This window comes from Crocodylus siamensis, chromosome 2, assembly GCF_052110815.1.
Source record: "Crocodylus siamensis isolate JL-2025a chromosome 2, ASM5211081v1, whole genome shotgun sequence".
Classification (NCBI taxonomy): domain Eukaryota; kingdom Metazoa; phylum Chordata; order Crocodylia; family Crocodylidae; genus Crocodylus; species Crocodylus siamensis.
In genome coordinates, this window is record NC_143396.1 from 255,197,257 (window position 1) to 255,217,815 (window position 20,559).

The following is a 20,559-nucleotide window of genomic DNA, read 5'->3' on the forward strand; positions in this document are numbered from 1 at the left end:
ACCAATATATTGGTGCACCTCTAGTTACCTTGTACTTTCTTTGAATGAGGTTTTGCAGTAGGATCCTACCATTCTCCCAAACAATCTTTCAGTAAAGAAGCTACGTGGACAGTAGACAAGTGTCTAAGAACAAGTATTTTCAAGAGCTTCATTCTTTGTACTATAAATCAAGTACCTCCTGCAAGGATCAGACATGAACCAAGTCTGCTTAGCACAAAATATGTGGAAAGTCATTCCCAGTATTCAATTCTCAGCTCTTAAACTCCCTCCCTTTTAAGGTCAGCCAGGGGCAGAGCTCAGATAGCTTTCAGTAGTACTGTAAGACCTTCCTATTTTGGGCAAGTACTTGGCAAACAAAGCTAAGATGGGATTTTTTTATTTTTAGGAATTTCTCTTATATTGATGCTCTAGTTTTGGGATTGGCAACCTAAGACCCATGGGTTGAACCCAGCCCATGGAGCCACTGGATCCAGTGGGATTTCAGTGATGGCAGCAGCTTTCCCCATTCTGTGGTAATGAGAACAAGCAGCCGCCAGTTCCTAACACCCACCTGCCTCTGATCTGAGCTGGGTCATTCCAGCCTATAGTCTGAAAGGTCACTAACTGCTACTCTAGTTCACTTTTAGGTTTTCTATTCATATAACTGATGCCTTAGTCCTTCTGCCAAAACCTAAGATCTGAGAGCTTTTAAAGGAAGGGCTCTGTTCTGAGACAACACAGTAATGTGGCCAAAAAACATCAAGCACACACAACTTAGTCTCAACAAAAATCATGAAATTACAGATAAACTGACTTAAAAGTTAGCAACATATAAGTAAAAAAGTTGGGTGTGGTCCAATTTCTTTCTGGAATGTCATACTCAATGCCTACAACTCCAACCTACAAGTAGAAGCACAGCCTTTTAAAAAAACTTTAAAGAAAGCAGACACACAACATACAACACAACAGTGTTCAAAAGCAGAGTCCATTAAAGGACCCCAATTCTAGTCCAGAAAGAAAAAGGTTCACTAATAGCGAGGAAAAAATGAAAATCTCTTTAAAACTAGGAAGCAACTTAGCAGAAGAAAGAATGAATAAAAAAAATTGAGTCATGCAGAGATTAACGCACCTTAACAGACATCTGAATGTTTCATGAATAAAGAGAATCCAAAATAACTTAGTCTGCCACTTTAATTTTTTCTTTTGGCTATAACATTATTAGGACAGTACCACTGTACATAGCTTTCACTGATCTGATAAAGACCTTTGATACAGTCAAAGGATAGGGCCTCATTATTCTGAAGAAACTGGGTTGCAACTGCAAACTTGAACATCATTCACTCATTACATCAAGTATAAAGGCAACTGTGGTGTATGAAAACCAAGGATCAAATGCCTCTGACATCAACAACGGGAGGGCAGGGGAAAACAGGGGTGCGTCTTGGGCCCTGTGCTTTTAACATGTACTTTTCATTCTTGTTTCTTTATGCATTCAAGGGCTGCAATGATGGCATTTATCTTCAACCCAAACCTGATGGAAACTTGTTCAACTTTGCAATGTTTAGAGCAAAAGCCAAGGTGAAAGAACTAGGTCTGAGAGATTTCCTATTTGTGGACAACATGGCCTCAGCTGCCCACAGTGAATCTTCCCTGTAAAAATCCCTTAGGCAGATTTTCTGAATCATGCAAGAGCTTTTGGATGGCAATTAGTCTCAAGAAGACTGATCACGTACCAGCACCTGACATCACTCTAGAGGATAAGTCGTTTGGTGTCAGTGACAGTTTTGCTGTTTGGGTTCTACTATCAGCAGCATCACAGATCGGAGTACCAGGGGGGCCGTGATGCCCCCTGGAGGCTCCACAACCATGCTCCACCCCTAGGATCCCTTCCAGTCTCACCTGCCACACCCTAATAGGGAGGCTGCCCAAGTGCCTTTGCATGGCCTAGTTCTGCTGAACCCCCACCAGCCTGTTTGCACCCAGGCCCCTTGCTGGGCCTCACTGCTACCCAAGCTCCTCATTGGGCCTCACTTCATAACTGGGCCCTCGGATAGCTTCTCAAGCCTTAAGGTTTAATGGTGTGACTCCCTACACCATGCCCCATGTCTCGAAGGTGGCATCCTTACAAATGTTCTACCAATTGCTGATGTAGCCCATTACTAGGCCTTCCCAACCCCTTAACTTCCATCAGCCCCACTCCATGCCTCAGATCCCTTGGTCTCTTTGCATAGCCCCATCCTGGGCTGCCAGACTCCCCTGTCTCTCTCTTGGCTTCGCTCAGGTTGCCAGACACCTCTGCCTTCTTCTGGCCTTTCTCTGGGCTCTCAGACTGCTCGGTCTCGCACAACCAGTCACTGCGCTACCAGACCCCTTAGTCTCTCTCCCAGCCCCTCTCTAGTCTATCAGCTACTTTCTTGGTCCCTTGTCCTGGACCCTGTTAGTTCTTCACTTTCCCAGTTGCTCTCTAGGCCCTTGGACCTGTCCAGTCCTGCACTCTACTCTCCAAGCCCCTCACTGGACCTCTTGACCCACACGGTCCCTTCTTCCCTGGCCCCTCACTAGGCTGCTGGAACCCCACCAAGTGCTATTCTGTTGGGGTGTGCTCCCCTAGCCTTCCCCCTCCACAGGGTAACCCACAGGGCAGTGGGAGCTAAGGCAAGAATGGGGTGCCAGAAGGCCTTTCCCTGGAGTGGCCCATGCATGGCATTCCCAGTAGGATGTGGTTTCAGGTTTTATCCAGGACTGGTCTTCAGGCCTATCTGATTTTTCTCATCCCTCTCTGGGCTCCCCTTAAATGTCCAACATCCCTCCTGGGCAGCTAACCCCTAAGCCCCCAGCCCTGGCTCCATCTCTTCTCTGAGCCCTCCATCTCTGGCCCCAGCTCACTCTCATACCCACCAGCCATTTTCATCCCAGGCTGCACGTCCCTTAACCCCTTCCTCTCTCGGCTGTGGCCACACAAGATCTTTTGGCCTCTCCTAGGTGCTGGCTCCTAAAGAACTCCAGACTCCCCTGGCTCTGGTAGTCCCCGCTATGGTCTACTTCATCCTTTGACTGCTCCTGGGCCCTGGCCCCAACACAAGCCAGTTGAGACTCCCAGGTTCAGTCCTCCAGCTGTCAGCCCCCCTCACTGCTGTGGGTCCACCCTCTTGGGCCCCTCCAAAGATCACTCTCTCTCGCTCTCGCAGGCCTGGGGCCCTCCATAGGTATTCCTACACAGCCCCTCCCTTCTCTGGGCACAGCTGGACGCCTCAATAGGCCCCTGTACTCTGCCCTGCTCTCAGGGTTCACCCAGACCCTCCACCAGGTCTCTCAAGCACTCAGCCCTTCTCTCTGGGCTCTCCTTGCCCCTCAATAGGCCCAAAGTCTCTCAGCTCCCTTTCATAGATTTCATAGACATTAGGGCTGGAAGGGACCTCGGGAGATCTTCGAGTCCAGCCCCCTGCCCAAAGGGCAGGAAGTCAGCTGGGGTCATAAGATCCCAGCAAGATAAGCATCCAATTTACTCTTGAAGGTGTTCAATGTAGGTGCTTGAACCACCTCCGCTGGCAGACTGTTCCAGACCTTGGGGGCTTGGTCAGTAAAGAAATTCTTCCTTAAGTCCAGCCTGAAACGGTCTTGCAGGAGCTTCTGACCGTTCGACCTAGTCATCCCTTGGGGCGCTCTGGTGAACAGACGTTCCCCCAGATCCTGGTGGCCACCCCTGATAAACTTATAGGTGGCCATCAGATCACCCCTGTGGCCATCAGATCACCCCTTCTCAGGGTTCTGGATCCCACACTGCGTCCACAGGAGCCTCTTCCATCACCTTAGTCCCTACCCAAACCTTCATAAGTCATTCTCCTCACTGGCACTCAAAAGCAGCAGCTTTCCTGCTGGTGAGGATTCTACACAAGCTCCCAAGATGTTATTTCCAGCCCAGCTCTCAGGGTCTGGGCTTATCCCATCTAAACCCAGCCCTCCTCCAATCAGGCAACTCCCTTGGTCAATCCTAGCCACACCTGCCAGCCCTCTGGGTCAGTAGACTCTGGCAGGTGGGGATCAGGGCTAATTGCAGTGACTCAATGCCTGACCTCTTAAAGTGGCAGGAACATCCAGCACCCTGCCAGAAGCAGGTAACTTGACTTCAGACTGAATTGATTAACAAAATTGGAAGCTAAGAATTTCAGGCTATTAAAGAAATGTGAATGGAACAGCAGCAATCTATCAGATAAGGTAAAGATACAAATCTACAAGACTTGTGTGCTGTCATTCCTGCTTTATGGTTCAGGAACATGGACTGCATACACAACACATATTATAGAAGCTGATCATTCTCTTGATGAGATGTCTGTGTAATATTCTGAAAATAAAGTGGGAAGACAGAATACCAAACAGAGATACTAGCGTGCAGGACTTTTGCACTTAGAAACCACTGTCAAGAAGAAAAGGTTGCAATGGATCAGTCATGTCAAGAGAATGGGAAAAGACCATATCCCCAAAAATATTTTGTATAGTAAGATTCGAGACTGTTCTAGAAACCAGGGTTGCCCTCTATGATACTGGCATAATGTATGCAAAAATGATATAAAGTCATGCAACATTAATGCAGAAAACTGGGAAAAGCAAGTAAAATCCTGTTCAATCTGGAGGGAACATCTGGCATTGGGTATAGCTCAACATGAAGCAGTTTCGATCCAGAGGATGGAAGCAAGGCGAGAAAGAATGCCACTCCCACAAAAGAAATGTGTATTGGAGTGCTGGGGTGGGGAGGTCACGCTCAACTGCAAATATAAATATCACTTCTATATGGCCTCCCAGAAATATCAGAGCATTAGCAGCAATGTTTAAGCGTAGATGTATGTTTTTAAGAGGGGTCTCATTGGCATTTCAAGTGGAGATGCACAAATCATCAATCTGAAGACCATCTCAAAAAAATCAGCAGTTGGCAACTTTTCAGGGCTTCAGGCTAGATAGAACACACCTTGTTCTGACCTAGCTGCTGTCATTGCAGCCTTTTCTCCTGCTGTCACTCCTCCTGTACCTCCGAGGTCCCATACCCTGCACCTACACACGACTGGTATGGGCACAGCTCCCTGCTATCCAGCCCTAGTGTAGGCACAGGGGAAGCCCCTCTACTGCTGGAATGCCACCAAAAAACCCTTGGCTCCACAGGCTGAAGCCAGTGGCTGCATGGGCCATATGTTGCCAAGTGAAGTGACATAACCAGGACAAGGGTGTTTTATTACAAGAGCTCTTGAGTGAAAGATGAAACAAAACTCCACAACATATCTGAAATGTCAGCACCCTGAAGGGACCTCCACTCGTTCAATTTAAGATGAATGTTGCAAATAGTGACAATGAAGTGCAAACTGACTCAGCAAGTTGCAATAGGCTTTCAAGGACTTTGACTAGGAGTGGCAGTTTGAAAAGTCGTCATGTGAAATCTTTACTACAGAAGGTGCATTCTGGGTGATACAGAGTCCAATCTTGGACCAATCAGCTAGTGGTACAGGTGAGGCTGGACTTTGAAACTCAAGCTGACAAACAGCAGACTGATATTGAGAACATCCCAGGCAGCACACTGGAAAGAGTAACTGTAGACCACCAAGGGCTGAGATTGGAGTAAAAATTATAGCTTCATCACACAGTTGCTGCTACCTCCGAGGGGCGTTTAGAAAACACTCAACGCTGTTGAAATCAAATAGCAGCATATGATGTGGACAGAACCGTCACTCAGAAATAAGCATCCTGTTCAGCAAGAACTGCAAACCAATTCATAAAAACTAGAAAAGGTATTATTGTTAGAAGGGTAACATTTGAAACTTGTTGCAGCATTTGAGTAATATGGGACATCAGCCTCTCTTCTGAGGAATAAGGAAGAAGTGAGAATACAATCTATTACCCAAGAATCACATCAATAAATGAGACTTGCACCTCGAACAAAAGGAATCCTTGCAAAGTACCAGACTGAGAAGGAACAGTACAAAAGTTGGTACACTGGCTACAATTGTATTTACCTTTTATAATTAATTTGTAAATCATATTTAATCTTTGTGTTTTAATCTAGGTCTTAAACCAACTGTAACAGCAGCCATGCATCTACAAAAAAGCAGAGAGAAGTACCTGTACGGCTCCTCAGTCATTAGTATATGGACTTCTACCTAAGGCAAAATTTAAGAAATCTGGCTTGACAATGAGTGTATTATTATCCCTGCTTTACCTACAAGTACTCCTCTTCGGCACTGGTGTTCTCTTTGCTGATACTGCTATTCTGAAGAAAGAAATAAGGGTTAAGTTGCTTCCGCTTCGTGTATGTGATATAAGAGGTGTGGTGATCTGAGTGGTGCTTGATCTCTCCCCTCATAAGCTTCCTGAAGTGCCTCATATCTTCCTGAGGATTAAAAATATTGTTGCCATCAGAAGGCAAGACCTGGACCAAGTCTCATCTTTTCTGAGGTTCCTGCCATCTACAATCAAGATGTTCAGGAAAAGCTTAGTGCTGTAGCCTCAGAAGCACAAAACACCTTCTATGAGGTCTTGACAGCTAACTGGCTTTTTGAGGCTCGACACAGTTAATCTTTAACAGTGGTTTTCAACCTGTGATCCATGGACCTGTGGGGGTCCGCAGACTATGTCCAAGGGGTTCACAGAAGATGACTATAAAAATCAATAAAAAGCATGTGAATACCCACACTTAAAATTCAAGTGGGTCCACACCTCCATTTCAAATTTCCAAAGGAGTCCATACCTCCATTTCAAATGTTTTTTAAGGGTCCTCAAATGAAAAAAGGTTGAAAACCCACTGATCTTTTAGATCTCAAAAGTAGTCAGTCACACACTTACATGGTGAATGCACTAGGGGAAGTCAGTTGGCCAGAGCTTGATAAGTTTTTATCTGTATCAGAAGAATGTGTCTCCTTTCCTACAGGGTCTATTTCTGTGGATTTCTTTACCCATGGTACGGATTCTAGTATACCAGATTACTTGGATTGTGTGAGCAAGTATAATAGCTAAAAAAACCCCTAGGAATGGGGTCAGTTTTCAGACTCCGTTGGGAAAAACCCGATTTGTATGATTTGTTCTCTTAGAGGTCACTGAGATCAAGGTGCTGGATCTGTTACATAAATTCTTAACTGATTCAAGGGTATCTTTCTTAAAAGTCACAGCCAAGTGTCCCCAAGAGACCTGGACTACAAGGTGGCTCTCAAAGTCCTGAAACATGCTAAGACGTAAAATGTGTTCTGGTCAGACAGAACATCCGTAACAGCTGCTGTGATTCCTCATGAAGAAGTTTGTTCCTTCATCTGTAGAAAAACTGAGCTAGAAACTGCTAAGGGTTCCATCCTGATAAATAATGTAACAACTACATCCTATATAAATAAAGGCATGCACTACCATAATGGCATAAACGCAATACCCCTCAGAAGCTAAAAGATCTATGTGAAGAGGAACTCCTCCTCCCTTTCTTTCAGGAATCAGCAGTTGTATTTTTTAAGTTCTGGATCTAAGATTTGGATCCATGCTTTGGGGATCCAGACCCATCAGAAGCTACACCCAGTTGTCAGAGCCACTGAAGCTACATCTCTTATGAAGCCCAGAAAGATTCAAGAATCTTGAAACTGACCAGCCTGAAGAGTCTCCCTGTCACACAATGTATATGAGATAGCCACATCTTCATGAGAGACGCTTCAACCAATGCTGAGCTTATTTGCTGCCGGACAGTCACCAGGGGAGGGTAAGAGGCAATCCAAGAATCTTTTAGACCTAGACCAAACCAGTACTCAGGCATCTCTTTGCTTTTAAGTAAACTATACCACTTACACAAAAAATCTGCCCCAAAACAGCATAAGAAAGGTGAGGCAAATACCAAGGGCAAAGCAAGACACAGGCTTGCTATACTTTCACTAGATAGACGATGCTGTGGGAATGGTAGTGCCCACTTGAACACTTTCAAAGCTTTCCAGAACGGGAGGGGAACACAGCTCCAAGAAATGCTCCTCTCTAGAACAAACCAAAATGCCTGTATCTCCAGCTTTCAGAACCAAGAATAGGAATGTGTCAAACATTCAAACACGGAAGAGCAATATTCAACCCTACCAGTAAACAACATTTTCTAGATTCAGCTACACAGTTACTAGGAAGATTAGCTCCAGGCATAAAAGGTCAGCTGCTTAAGTACTACTCCACATTAGAAAGGATCACTCTTCCTTCAGAATTCCCCATAGCTTAAGTGCCCTAGAACAAGTTAATTGTCTTAAGAGGATGTGTTTCATGAGAACACTTATCCGGGAAACATCAGTTGGCTATATTTTGAAGGAAACAAAAAAGATCACAGACTTCTTCCAGGAAATCAGAACTAACACAATCTGTCTCACTTCCTCCTTTCATGAGCCCCCTGCCCACACCACACATATACAGGTCTGTGAATACTGGGTTTGTCTAGAGTGTCACCAATTCCTTCCCTTGCACCCAAACCCTACCCTGCACACTGGGTGTGATGAAAGAAACAGCTGAGCAAGATTTAATCCAGAAAAGTTCTGACAAGACTAAAATGTTGAGTTTTGCTAGTAGGCTCTCACACTCTTAGAAGGCTTCTGCCACCAAATACTGCCCTGCAGAGCAATGTTTAATCTTCCATAATAGGGGCATCAAAACTCATCTGGCCCAACTTGCTAGGTGAGTGGCATGGGGACAGTTCAGGGGCCAGATCAGGCTCACAGACCCCATCCTCTCCCTTCCTCCAGCATACTGGATATGGCGCCTGCTCCAACCGAGCTGGAACCCACGCTGCATGCAGCACAGGTCCTGGAGCAGCTGGAATGGGTACTGTGTGGTGCAGTCCACTCTACAGACATGTTAGTGCAGATCCCAGGCCGGCCAGAGTTGGAGCCACAGACAGCACAAATTCTGGACTGGCTGGAGCAGGTGAAATGTGCACCACAGTCCTGGAGCTGCCAGGGAGGGTACTGTAAGACACAGAGGTGCACCGACGTATCGGTGCCATATTGGATCAGCACCAAACAGAAAATTAGCATTATCGGCTATTAGTTTTTTTGGCCAGTGTAGCCAATCATGCCATTGATGAAGATAGCACACCTTCTGGCTGAGGCCCCCAGACACCACATGCAAGCATGCAGTGGCACACATGCACATGGCCAGGAATGCAGTCAGGCGGTGTGGAGAGCAGCACCCTGCAGGTAAGCCTGTGGAGGGTCAGGAGTGTGGGGGAGCGGCAGACTGAGGCCCCCCTGGTAAGGGAGGGAGCGGGGCAGGGAGCAAGACGGAACTGCGGGAGGCTTGTCCAGTGGTGAGGAGGGGTTGGCTCCTCACCACTATGTGCGCAGCCCCAAGGAAAGCATGGGGGCGCATGTCCCCCTCCCAGATTTGTGCATGGGGTGAATGTGGGCTGCCCGCTGTGGTCTCGGGGCTCTCCGCTCTGCTGACTTTGCCCTGGGGGCTCCACGTTGCCTACATGTCCCCTGATCCCCCAGCAGTGGTGGGGGAGGCAAGTTGTGCTCCCACTGCCAGGTAGACAGGGTACACACAGCAATGCAGGACCCCTGGGGCAAAGGCAGCAGAGTGCAGAGCCCCGAGCCTACAGCCTGCATCCACTCTCACCCCGCTCAGCTCCACTCCAGTTAAAAGCATTCCAGCACTTAAAAATGGTGGTGGCAGTGCTTGAACTAGAGCTCATTTGATGACCTCTAGTTCAAGTGCTCCTACCGCTATCTGTAAGCACCAGGATGCTGATCCCCTGGGTGAGCAGCCTGAGGCTCCATCCCACTCTCCATACCTGCCCCAGGTTCCATTCACTGCCCTGGCTGGGTAGTGCCCCCAGCCTCAGTGCCACTCGATCCCTCACCATGGAGGCCTCACTCTGCCCACCCCCTTCTCTTCCACCAACTTATTTACAGGGAGCTGCTCTCCACACTGCCCAGATGCATTCCTGTAAATCGGTATCAGTCAATACAGCTGGTTAATAATCGGCTATCTGTATCAGCCAAGAAAATCTTTATCAGTGCCTAGTGTGAGGCTTGTGTCTAAGAGCAGACACTGTGTGTGTGTGGCAGTCTGGCTGGGGCTAGGGCTAGGGCCCCTACCGGCTCATCTGGGGAGTGCAGGGAGGGGATGGGGGCAGCTCCCACTGCTGTATGCATTCCCAGGGGAGGCAAGGGAAGCACGTGCCTCCAGGATTTGTGCATGAGGTGAGGGTAGGCTGGGGCCAGAGGTGGTGCCAGGCTCTTCCTGGCAAGCAGGAAGCAGGGGGGTTGAGCTGGGGCTGAGCTCAGGGTTGGTGGTGGCATTGGGCAGGAGATTGGGGGGAGGGGGAGGTACAGAGAATTTTGGGGTAGCTATAACCCACCCTGTAGCCCCCCTCCCAATACCAGGAACCCATCCCAAGAGCAGCCCTGGCCCAGCCCCCCCACCAGGAAGAGCCCAGAGTTGCCCCCAGCCCATAGTGGCAGCCCACCCTCATTCTGCATACAGATCAGGGAGCACATGTCCCCCAAGGCTTTTCTGAGGGTGCACGCAGTGGCAGGAGCCACCCCCACCCCCCCAGACAAGCTGCTCAGAGCTCCGTCCCATGCCCCACCATGGCTAGGCAGTACCTGCCCCAGACCCTACCCCACTCTCTCCCTCACAGCAGGGGCCTCGATATGCCAGACGTTGCTCTCCAAGCTGCATATTAGCAATCGGATCACTATTGACCAATAGGGCTCACTAATAATCAGCCATCAGTATTGGCTCAAAAAAACTTTATTGGTGCACCCCTGTTAATTGACTTTCCAGATACCTGACTCCATGTTCCAATACAAGGAGTTAGAGAGGTGACTAAAACTACATGCATGAGACTTGGATTTCATCCCCACCACCATTTTTTAAAAATTGTTTTCTGTTTAATTTCTTACAGCACATGTTCTTGCCCTTGTGACCAACTCAGATTGCTTTAAAAAGTAGCCCTAATTTCTCTGTAAAGATGTCACATCTATTGTACAGGCGGGGAGAAGGGAGCACCAATTATCTACAAACTATGACTCTACCCAAGGCCCATGAGGAGCAGTGCCCCCACCTTTCCACATAGTCCTGAAGGGCAGTGTTTCAGACTTTTTATAATCATAGAAAATGAGGGTTGGAAGGGACCTCAGGAGGACAGCTAGTCCAACCCCCTGCTCAAAACATGACCAGCCTCAACTGAATCATCCCAGCCAAGGCTTTGTCTAGCTGAATCTTAAAAACCTCTAAGGGTGGAGATTCCACAACCTCTCTGGATAACATATTCTAGTGCTTTAATACCCTCTTCGTAAGTTTTTCCTAATATCTAACCTAAACTTCCCTTGCTGCAACTTGAGACCATTACTCCTTGTTCTGTCATCTGCCACCACTGGGAACCAATCCTAGTTCCATTCCCTTTCATACTCCATACTCCTTTGGGAGGCTAAAGGCTGCTATTAAATCTCCCTGCCCCAAGTCTTCTCTTCTCCAGACTAAATAAGCCCTGTTCTCTCAGCCTCTCTTCATAAATATGTGCCCCAGCCCCTTAACCATTTTCATTGTCCTTCACTGGATTCTTTCCAACTTGTCTACATCCATTTTGTAGTGGAGGGTGCAAAACTGAACACAGGACTCCAGATGTGGCCTCACCAGTGCCAAATGCAGGGGAAAAATAGCTTTCCTTGATCTGCTGGCAGTTGTCTTATCAATGCAACCCAGTATGCTTTTAGCCTTCTTTGCAACAAGGGCACACTGTTGGCTAATATTTAGCTTACTGTCCACTGGAACCCCCAGGTCCCTTTCTGTAGAGTTGCTGCCTAGCCAGTTGGTCCTCAGCCTGTGAACAGTATGTGGAATTGTTCTATCCTAAGTGCAGGACTTTGAACTTCTCCTTGTTGAAACTCATGAGGTTTCTTTTGGCCCAGTCCTCCAGTTTGTCAAGGTTTCTCTAAAATTTCTCAGTAGCTTTCCCGTGTAGAGTTGCTGAAGTTGATTAAGCCAATTAAGAAGTGCTCACGCAGGGAGTTAATCAAGATAGCGTTCTGCTTTAAATTTACTCTGCTTTTCAAGCAAACTTACTCCCTCTGTTCATCCCCAGGCCTGACCTCCTGAATAAACATTAGAATCCTGCTGAATGCCTACACTGCTCAAATACAGCCTGAGCTAGATCCTCAGGCTGTATAGTTTTGCAGATCTGCACTATCTTCTGTCAGCTGTGGGTTTCTCTCTGTTTTTGAGTGGTAAATAAAGGAAGCGTGGACACAGCCATCAAACCACTGAAGGAAATTTTCATCCAAAAACAGGCTCTAAATAAAGAGCTTGTATTGGGTTTAGGCTTGTTCTTTTGCATCTTGTTTTTTACTTCAAGCAAAGGTTAGAAGAGAGTGGCAAAAATAAAGGTACAAATGTAGCATTAAGGCAGCTCTAAATCCTTAATGCAGAGGTGTGGCCCACATCCTTCCAACCATATTCATTCCAAGCTGTTCTGATAAAGAATGCTGTGTAGGGACTTCCAGTCCCCATGTCTCTTATTTCAGTTAAGATGGAGACAGCTGCAAGCTCCTTTAGTCTATGCAGTGGCTTAAGATTCCTCTCTTTAGCATTTGACACCGGTACATGAATATTGCCTGTTTCCTTGCAGAAAGGAGAAGATTTAAAACAACTTTCCATTAGCAGTGAAATGGATTTGTCTGGTCAAGCAGACATCCCAGACTTGGGAGTTACAGTGGATAGTAAGCTGGACACGAGTCAACAATATGTCATTGTTGCCAAGAAAGCTAACGGCATACTGGGCTGCATTAGTGGGTGAGTCGCCAGCAGGCCATTGGTGTACAGGATCAAGAGAACCATGTTCCACCACTCCTGTTCAAGTTGGTCCACTGCACATTCAAGAGATTAAAAAACAAGTCACAGGGCCAGGAGAATATGGAAGAAGTGCACAACTATGACCCACTACTAAGCTAAAAAAGGGATGGAGATGTGGTTTCTGGTACCAGATGTTATTCTTAGAGGTACAGATGAGAGCAGAGTTAACATCTCATTGCAATTAATCCAGAATTTGCAGTGCTAGTTTTTTAAGCTGCCTTCAGATGCAACCAACCAACTCTGTACTGGATCACACTCTTTCTAAAATATTTTGCGTAAAAACAAAAAAGTCAAGTTGAAGCTGTGATCCTACACACAGGCATGAAGTCGTGCTGATGACATTCCACTGTAAACCAGCTGTGCCCCAGTCCTGTCAGCCCAGCTGTGACAATGTCCAATAGTTACCTTCTGTTCTTCTCTTTCTGTTGCATGGTGACACTTTTCAATTTTCCACTGCCTCAGGAAGTCCCGTAGATACCCAAAAAGTGTGAGAACACCATAGCCTACATAGGTCAGCACAGCAACCAGCATTGGTGTTTCCTCAAAAGCTTCATTAAATGGTCTTTTATATAATCCTCCATTGTGGGCAATATGATGAATCTAGGACAGAAAGTCAAAAGAGGCCTTTTAGCAGAAAGAATGTATTCAGAAACAGACAGTGTGTACAACTAAGAGCATGATGGGTTATGGGTCACCCATATAATTGGGGCAAAATTTGACTCAGTCAGAAAGAATCAGCCATTTCCACCTCACACATTCCTGACACCACCACTGCCAGCTACTAGGAATGCTTACCCAAACTTCTACCCATGGCTTCACTTTCTCTTTATCTTGTCAGCCTGTCCAAGAATCAGTCTCACCAAGTTTTCTGAAGCTCAGTGTGACATTTTATACAAGTTTGATTGTATACAGATATATAATTATATAATCTAACTGAAGTTGTACAGAATTGCTGCCAAGAAAAAGGGAACTGTTAGCTTGATAACCAGTGAACTGAACCCTGTACCTACATAGAGAGCCTCACCAAAGCAACCTTCCCAGGTAATCTGTCTTGCCAGCATAGCTTACCCTGACGAGTGAAGCTAGAACAGATTTCTCTTCTGGGTAAAAGAAAAAACAACAGATAAAAAGGAATTATGGCTCATATCTACACTCCAAACAATTTGATGAAACTCATAGGTGCTATTATTGAAGTGCCTGACTTACACTATTGTCAAGGCATTATCACAAATAAGCCTTTAACCTTAGAACTTGACCTGCCACCCACCAGAGCTGGAGAAAATTTGCTAATCCTAACCCTGCCTCCCCACTACACGCAACTGGGGGGGGAGGGGGGAGGTGCCCCGTTGCCCACCTCCGCCTGCACCCTGTGCTGCAGCAGCTTCAAGGGCCAGGGCGGGGGGGGGGGGGGGGGGGGGGGGGGGGGGGGCAGCAGCGGCCTTGCCCATCCACTCCATCCCCACTATCATGGTGATGCTCTGCCGCGCTGCTACCTCCTGTCGGTAGCACTCTTGGAGCACTCTAATTGGTTGTTTCAGTAAGAGCATTATGGACAGACAGACAGGCGGACTAAGTCCTTTATTATATTAGAATACATGCGCGTGCGCACACCCTTATCTATTTATACAGTGGTGTTTCATTTTAATCATGGAAAAATCTGGGTTTTGGTTTACTTTTTTTTTATATGCAAAAATTGGGGATTTTTTTTTTTGATCAGAGAAAGCCAGAATCCCTACTGATGAGTCATTAGGTTGTTGACAGTTTTCCCTCAAGCTAAGGGTGTTAGTCCCCCTTGCCCTTCCCCTCCTTCCCACCTCCACCCCTACCCTCTGCCCCTCTGCCCTCTGATTCCTGCTGGGGCACCATGTGGTTTCCCTTTCCCTCTTCCCTGCCAGACAATGCTCACCCCAAGCTAAAAAATAACCAGTAAGCTAACCAGTTATCACTGCACTGACCGGTAAAATGATTAATTGTTTAACCAATTTTGCATCCCTAGTCAGGAAGAAATTCCACCCCATGGTCAGATTGGTATAGATGGTGCCAGCTTTTGCCTTCCTTTGTAGCAGGGGTCATGGTCCTCTACCAGGATCTCTTTAGAGTATATTTTGAACACTTTATAGAAGCAGGGCATCGGCTGCCCAGGCTCCCCTACTTTACTTGCGGCAGGTTGGGGTGTTAGGTTTGTGTTGTCAGTCAGGGGTTGGATTAGATCAGTGATTCTCAGCCTTTTTGTACCAGAACCCATCTGTAAACATCGATGGTCAGAACCAACCCAATAAATAGTTAAAGTAGAAAATAGCCCCCTGGCCCCTGCAAGTGCCTCTTGCAGGTTGGAACTCTGCCAGGGAAAAGTCACAGCTTCCAACATTTTTCTGCTTTAAACAAGAATCGATTTTTACAGTTTGTTGATCCATTATTTAAAAAATTTGTTCACAACTCTTTCATATATTCTTGTGATCCACTTCTGGGTCGCAACCCATGGGTTAAGAAACGTTGAACTAGACCTCTGGACATCCCTTCTAGCCCTACTTCTCTGACTATTACTTTAGCCTTTTGTAAAAAAGCCTATTTTGTATGACAACCATTATAATAGAAACAAGACCTGGAGATGTTACACAGCATTGGCCAGACATTCAGAACTCAGATGCATCACTCAAGAATGCTGTGGATTATCATCCGCTTTGTGGCTATTGGGCTGATTCAAGGCTACCACTTGGAAGTTTCTAACATGATGTCTAAAAGCACGGTATTTTAGAAGGCAAACAAAACTCTTATTTTGTTTTTAACACTGGGATACAGAAATTTGATAAGATTAGAAAGGGGTCCTATAAAAAAAAGTTTCTACAACAATTTAACCATGTGATAAAAGCATGGAAATTAATGTTACCTAAAACTGCCCTGTAAGCAAGTTTGTGACAGTTTAAATACGAGCCTGTTTTTTCTTATGAATGCTTTGCCTATCTACACAATCAACCTCCAGTAAAAACTGATACATTTTCAACTCAGCCAGTTGCATAAGCAGCAAATCTTTTTCCAGAGCCCAGAAAAGAAGAGGGGTCTTGGCTGAATGCAATCACCTTTAGTTTTGTGGGAAGAAATATGGGGCGCTGAGCCGAGCCCCTTGTAGGGTTTTTTTCACAAGAATAAGTATATCCTTGTCCTTGCAGAGCACGAATGCCTAGTTAGGTGTAAGGGATCAGGCTTTAACCTAGACTAGGAGTCGGTAACCCCTGGTACGCATGCTGAGCATGGTACATGAGGCCATTTTGCTTGGCACGCCACGGCTGGGCTCCAGGTAGCTGCTGCCAGCAACAGAGCCTGGGCTGCTCCCAGCAGGCCTTGCAGCATCCCAGCTGCCTGCTGGGAACAGCCCAGGATCCCAGCTGGCAGCAGCTCCCCAGAGCCAGGGCCGACTGCAGCCAGGAGGCTCCAAACAGCTGTGCCAGGCTTCAGCATCAGCTCCACACGGGCACATGCAGGCGTGCCTCTGAGCAGGCAGTGGGGGAGAGGCCTGAGGCAGCACAGCTCTAGTTTCTCCCCTTCTCCCAGCACGGAGGTGATGGCAGGGCTCCAGAGGCTGGCACAGCTGTTTGTAGCCAGCCCAGGCTCTGGGCAGCTGCAGCAAGCAGAGGGCATGCTGCAAACAGCTGCACCGAGCTCCACTGCTCCGGCATCAGCTCAATGCCGGTGTGGACTACACGGGCACCTCAGGACAGACAGCGGGGCAGCACAGCCTGCCCCGAGGTGCCCATGCAGTTGCCACCAGCACAGAGCCGATGCCGGAGCTGTGGAGCCCAGTGCAGCTGTCTGCAGCCTGCCCACTGCTTGCTGCCCAGAGCCTGAGCTGGCTACAAACAGCTGCTCGAGCCCTGCTATCACCTCCATGCTGGGAGCAAGGGAGAGACCAGGGCTGCACTGCCTCAGGCCCCTCTCCCACCACCTGCCGGTGCAGAGCTGATGCTGGAGCCCAGACCCAGCACAGCTGTTTGGAGCCTCCCAGCTCTGGGGAACTGCTGCCAGCTGGGATCCCAGGCTGCTCCCAGCAGGCAGCTGGGACACTGCAAGCCCTGCTGGGAGCAGTCCAGGCTCCAGCAGCTCCCCAGAGCTGAGGTAACTGCTGGCAGCCACAGAGCTCAGGCTGGGGAGCAGGGGCTTTGGGTAGGGGGCAAGGGGCACAAGCAGGGCATCCTGCCACGTACCCCTTGCCCTCATTTTGTGTTTCTGCCACGCGGGAACTCTGGCACCTTCCGAGGCAGGCATTGTGGTGTTTTTCAGCATTCTGACCAAAAAACGTTGCCTACCCTTGACCTAGACTGATGAATTGGCTTGGGAGGCCAAGACCAAGATGTTAAACTGAGTGCAATATGGAGGTTTTTCCAGAATCAGCGTGGTTAAAACACCAGCCATGTACTCCCATTGCTTTGTGTTGCTGAACAAGTGGGTTGTTCTGTTTTGTTCCATATGAAATGGGTAGATTATTGATTCAGTCTTATTTGCAAACAGAAGGAAACAAGCAACAGGGTACTGGCAAAGAAGGCCAGTAGCCAGGGGTATTTGTAGCTAAGCCATTATATAGAAGTCAGAGGTGGCGAATGAGTTATACATGGGTTTTATGACCAAGCCAGGAAAACTGTTCAACTTTGTACTCATTTTATAGCACTTCTGGGCTTAACCCTCCCTACTTTAAGGTCAGTTCCTCTGCCACAATGACAATAGTAGATAAAAAACTAAAAACCATATAATTACCATATACTACTGCCCAATACAAATGATACCACAGCTTTCAGCATGAGAGAGATTGTTGCACTCCTTTTTGCTCAAAGGAAAGGGAATCAATGGAAAATGGCAGATTCTATTTAAATGCCCTCACAGGATCAGTTATGCTGGAACAGTCCTTTGCTATCTATACTCATGTTAAAATTGATTAGCATCTTGCTGCCACATACCACACATACTGCAGAGACCTAGCTAGGAGTCTTGCACTTTTCTCTTTAGCTACATGATAGGCAGCATTTTCACACTCCAAATCATTTCTTAGACAGATTTCCTAGCACGCAGACATGAGGGTAGCAAATCTGAGAGGGGGCACATTGGTTCTACAAGGCAACTGCACTTGTTAATAATGTCAAGCAAGCTACAACCCTCCACCCCAACCCCTTATTTGGTGGCAATTCTCATGAATTTACCCCTAAAGGCAACTACTTCTGTATTTTGCATTGTTACATCCATCATCTCTAGCCCTAACCCCTGTGCCAAGGCTTCAAAATGGAGAAGTATTTCATGGCAAAGTCAATATACCATTTGCCACAAAACCAGAGTAAATTATAATTATGATTTATATCAGCAGGAACAAAAAAAATTGCTTTAAATAACTGACATTAATCTTACTTTGCATTTGTAGTTTAGGTTATTTTTCCTACTAAACGGTTTGTACTCATTGGTTGAGAAACCAAACATTTTGATCTGTAACTAAATATAGCATTTGTGTTAAATTCTGGTACCCCCTTTTACCTAGGAGAAGGGAACTCTGTTTTCACACACCCACCCACCTTAACATACTTACTCAGATTAAGAGAACTTTCTATTATGTTAGAAAATAATGAATGATACATTTCTTTCTGTCCAGATGCAAAGAAATTTCAACTCAAGTGCACAAAATCCAGCATTTTAAGACTTAATTATACCTAGCCTGTGCACTAAATACATAAAAAGGAATTTAAAAGTTTTGCATTTAAAACCGATTAAACACAGCACTTGCACTACTTGCAATGAATAAACTGTCTCTGAAAATCTCGTTCTAAGTGACCGCTACAATGGTATTTAGCACTTAAAAATTGCAGGTAGTTACATTAGAGATTACTCGTGCACCTGAGAGCATGCTTGTATAGATGCCTAAACAGCCATGAAAGTCTGGTTGCTTCATCCTTCAAATCAGGTCTGTTCAACTTCTAAGCTGCAGGGGGACAGCAGCAGGGGCCATGGCAGATGAGCCACAAGGCTCCATGCATACACAGGCACCACTCCCTCCCACTTGGTTTTTATTTCTAGATTGGAAGAGGAAATCAAGCTTTCCCTTCCCCCGTGCCTACTCTCCAAGGCAGTTTCTCAATTTGGAGGCAACTAACCCAAACAAAGACACTATTGAACAATTTGGAGCGAAAATTTAACCAGCTGTGGAGATCTAGACAGCTTGCATAAGAAGAAACTGACCCTGGAGTCTGTTATTCCCTTGCTGAATTCCAGTTTACAGGAACACTTTGAACAAAGGGGGAAAGAAATAGCGGGGCGGTCCTTTGGAAGCTCTAAATCTCTCTCTAATCAGAACCTAGGCCACAGGTGCTCAACTTCTGGCCCACAAAGCCATGATATCTGGCCTGCAAGGCTTGATACAGGTCAGGAAATTTGACACTGTGGAGGCAATGGCAAGTAATACTGCCACCCCTCCTCTGCTGTCAAATTCTTCAATCTCAATAAGCTGGATGTAGGCCAGGCCATGCCCCCTTCTTCCTCCTCTACTCAGCCTGATTGGCAGCAGGCCACACTCCTTCCCCCTCCCACATGCACCCAGATCTAGCACTGAGCCATGTCCTTCTCCTTTCCCCACCAGCCAAACCAGAGCCAGGCCACACTCCCACTCCACAACCCCCCTCCCACACACACACACAGCTGGATGGGGTTCTGCCCCACTACCCTGAGTGCTGGATTGGGCCCTCCAGCTATCCGACTTGCAGATGGACTGAGCACAGTCCATCCAGCCCAAGGGGTAAAAAGGCTGTGCACCACTTAAGCCAAAACTCCCTATGCATGCTGTCTGGGCCATGTTCCCAACTGCTGATTTCGGTGCACCCTAATTCCTGCTCCTCTCCTGCACACAGGCACATATGGTTCCAAACAATGCTCTATTCCCTGTAGTTGTTATAACAACTTTCAAGGAAACCCAGTGAACTAGGGGATTCAGCCTTGTCATGTGTCTCTGTTTTGGATGATAATGAAACAGTTTCAAATACTCAGTTCCATAAAGGAACTTAATGGCTTCTTACAGCTATATTAAATGAAGGGCTGCAATTAAGCCCATGTGCTCCAAAGAGACTTCACAACGTTCTCTTTGCACTTGTTAGAAAAAACTGAAGCTGAAAGTAAAACCTTTTCTGTTCAACACAAATTGAAACCGCTGCTGTAGTCCTGTGAGTGGTAAGCAGCACCCTCTACCCCTTTAAAACACTGAATTATGAGCATGTCCTTTACTGTATGATACAAAAAGTTTGAAGTGGAGAAGGCCCTTTAAAGGCCAAACACTTAAGTCTTTACACGGACAAACTCCAAAGGAAATCAATGAGATGCAACATAAAATGAGAGTTTTGTGGTTTAGTTCTCCAAATTAAAAAAAAAAAAAAAATCATGAGTTTTCATTCTAACAGGGTTGGGGGGGGTTTGTTTTTTTTTAAATCTATGGTTACTTGAAGAACTCAACTGTGTATTCAAAGCCTACTTTACACAGCTGTGGATTAGGAAAAATTTAAAATCATTTGTTTTTAATTACTCTCCCTTGCATTCCACCCTTGTCCCAAACAAAAAATCCAGTTCAAATGGCTGCTGCTGTTAATTTGATATAAGAAAAGAACTTCCATGGCTAACAGGAGCTATGCCAGCATCCACAGAGACCAGCTATTAGGTATTAGCCTCCCCTGCCCCCAGTTCCTACTGGCATCTGGAACCAACTTTCAAGGGAAGTGGTGCTGG

At 46.6% G+C, this 20,559-nt stretch overlaps 1 protein-coding gene across 2 annotated transcripts in view; it reads right to left on the minus strand.

Annotated features, from left to right (window-relative positions):
* Nucleotides 1–20,559, minus strand: part of SPTLC2 (serine palmitoyltransferase long chain base subunit 2) — a 127,611-nt gene that overhangs the window by 98,819 nt on the left and 8,233 nt on the right. For both annotated transcript variants that reach the window (XM_090033793.1, XM_090033795.1), the window contains exon 2: nt 13,225–13,419. In XM_090033793.1, the coding sequence (XP_089889919.1) occupies nt 13,225–13,419 (195 nt within the window). The remainder of the gene's footprint in view (nt 1–13,224; nt 13,420–20,559) is intronic.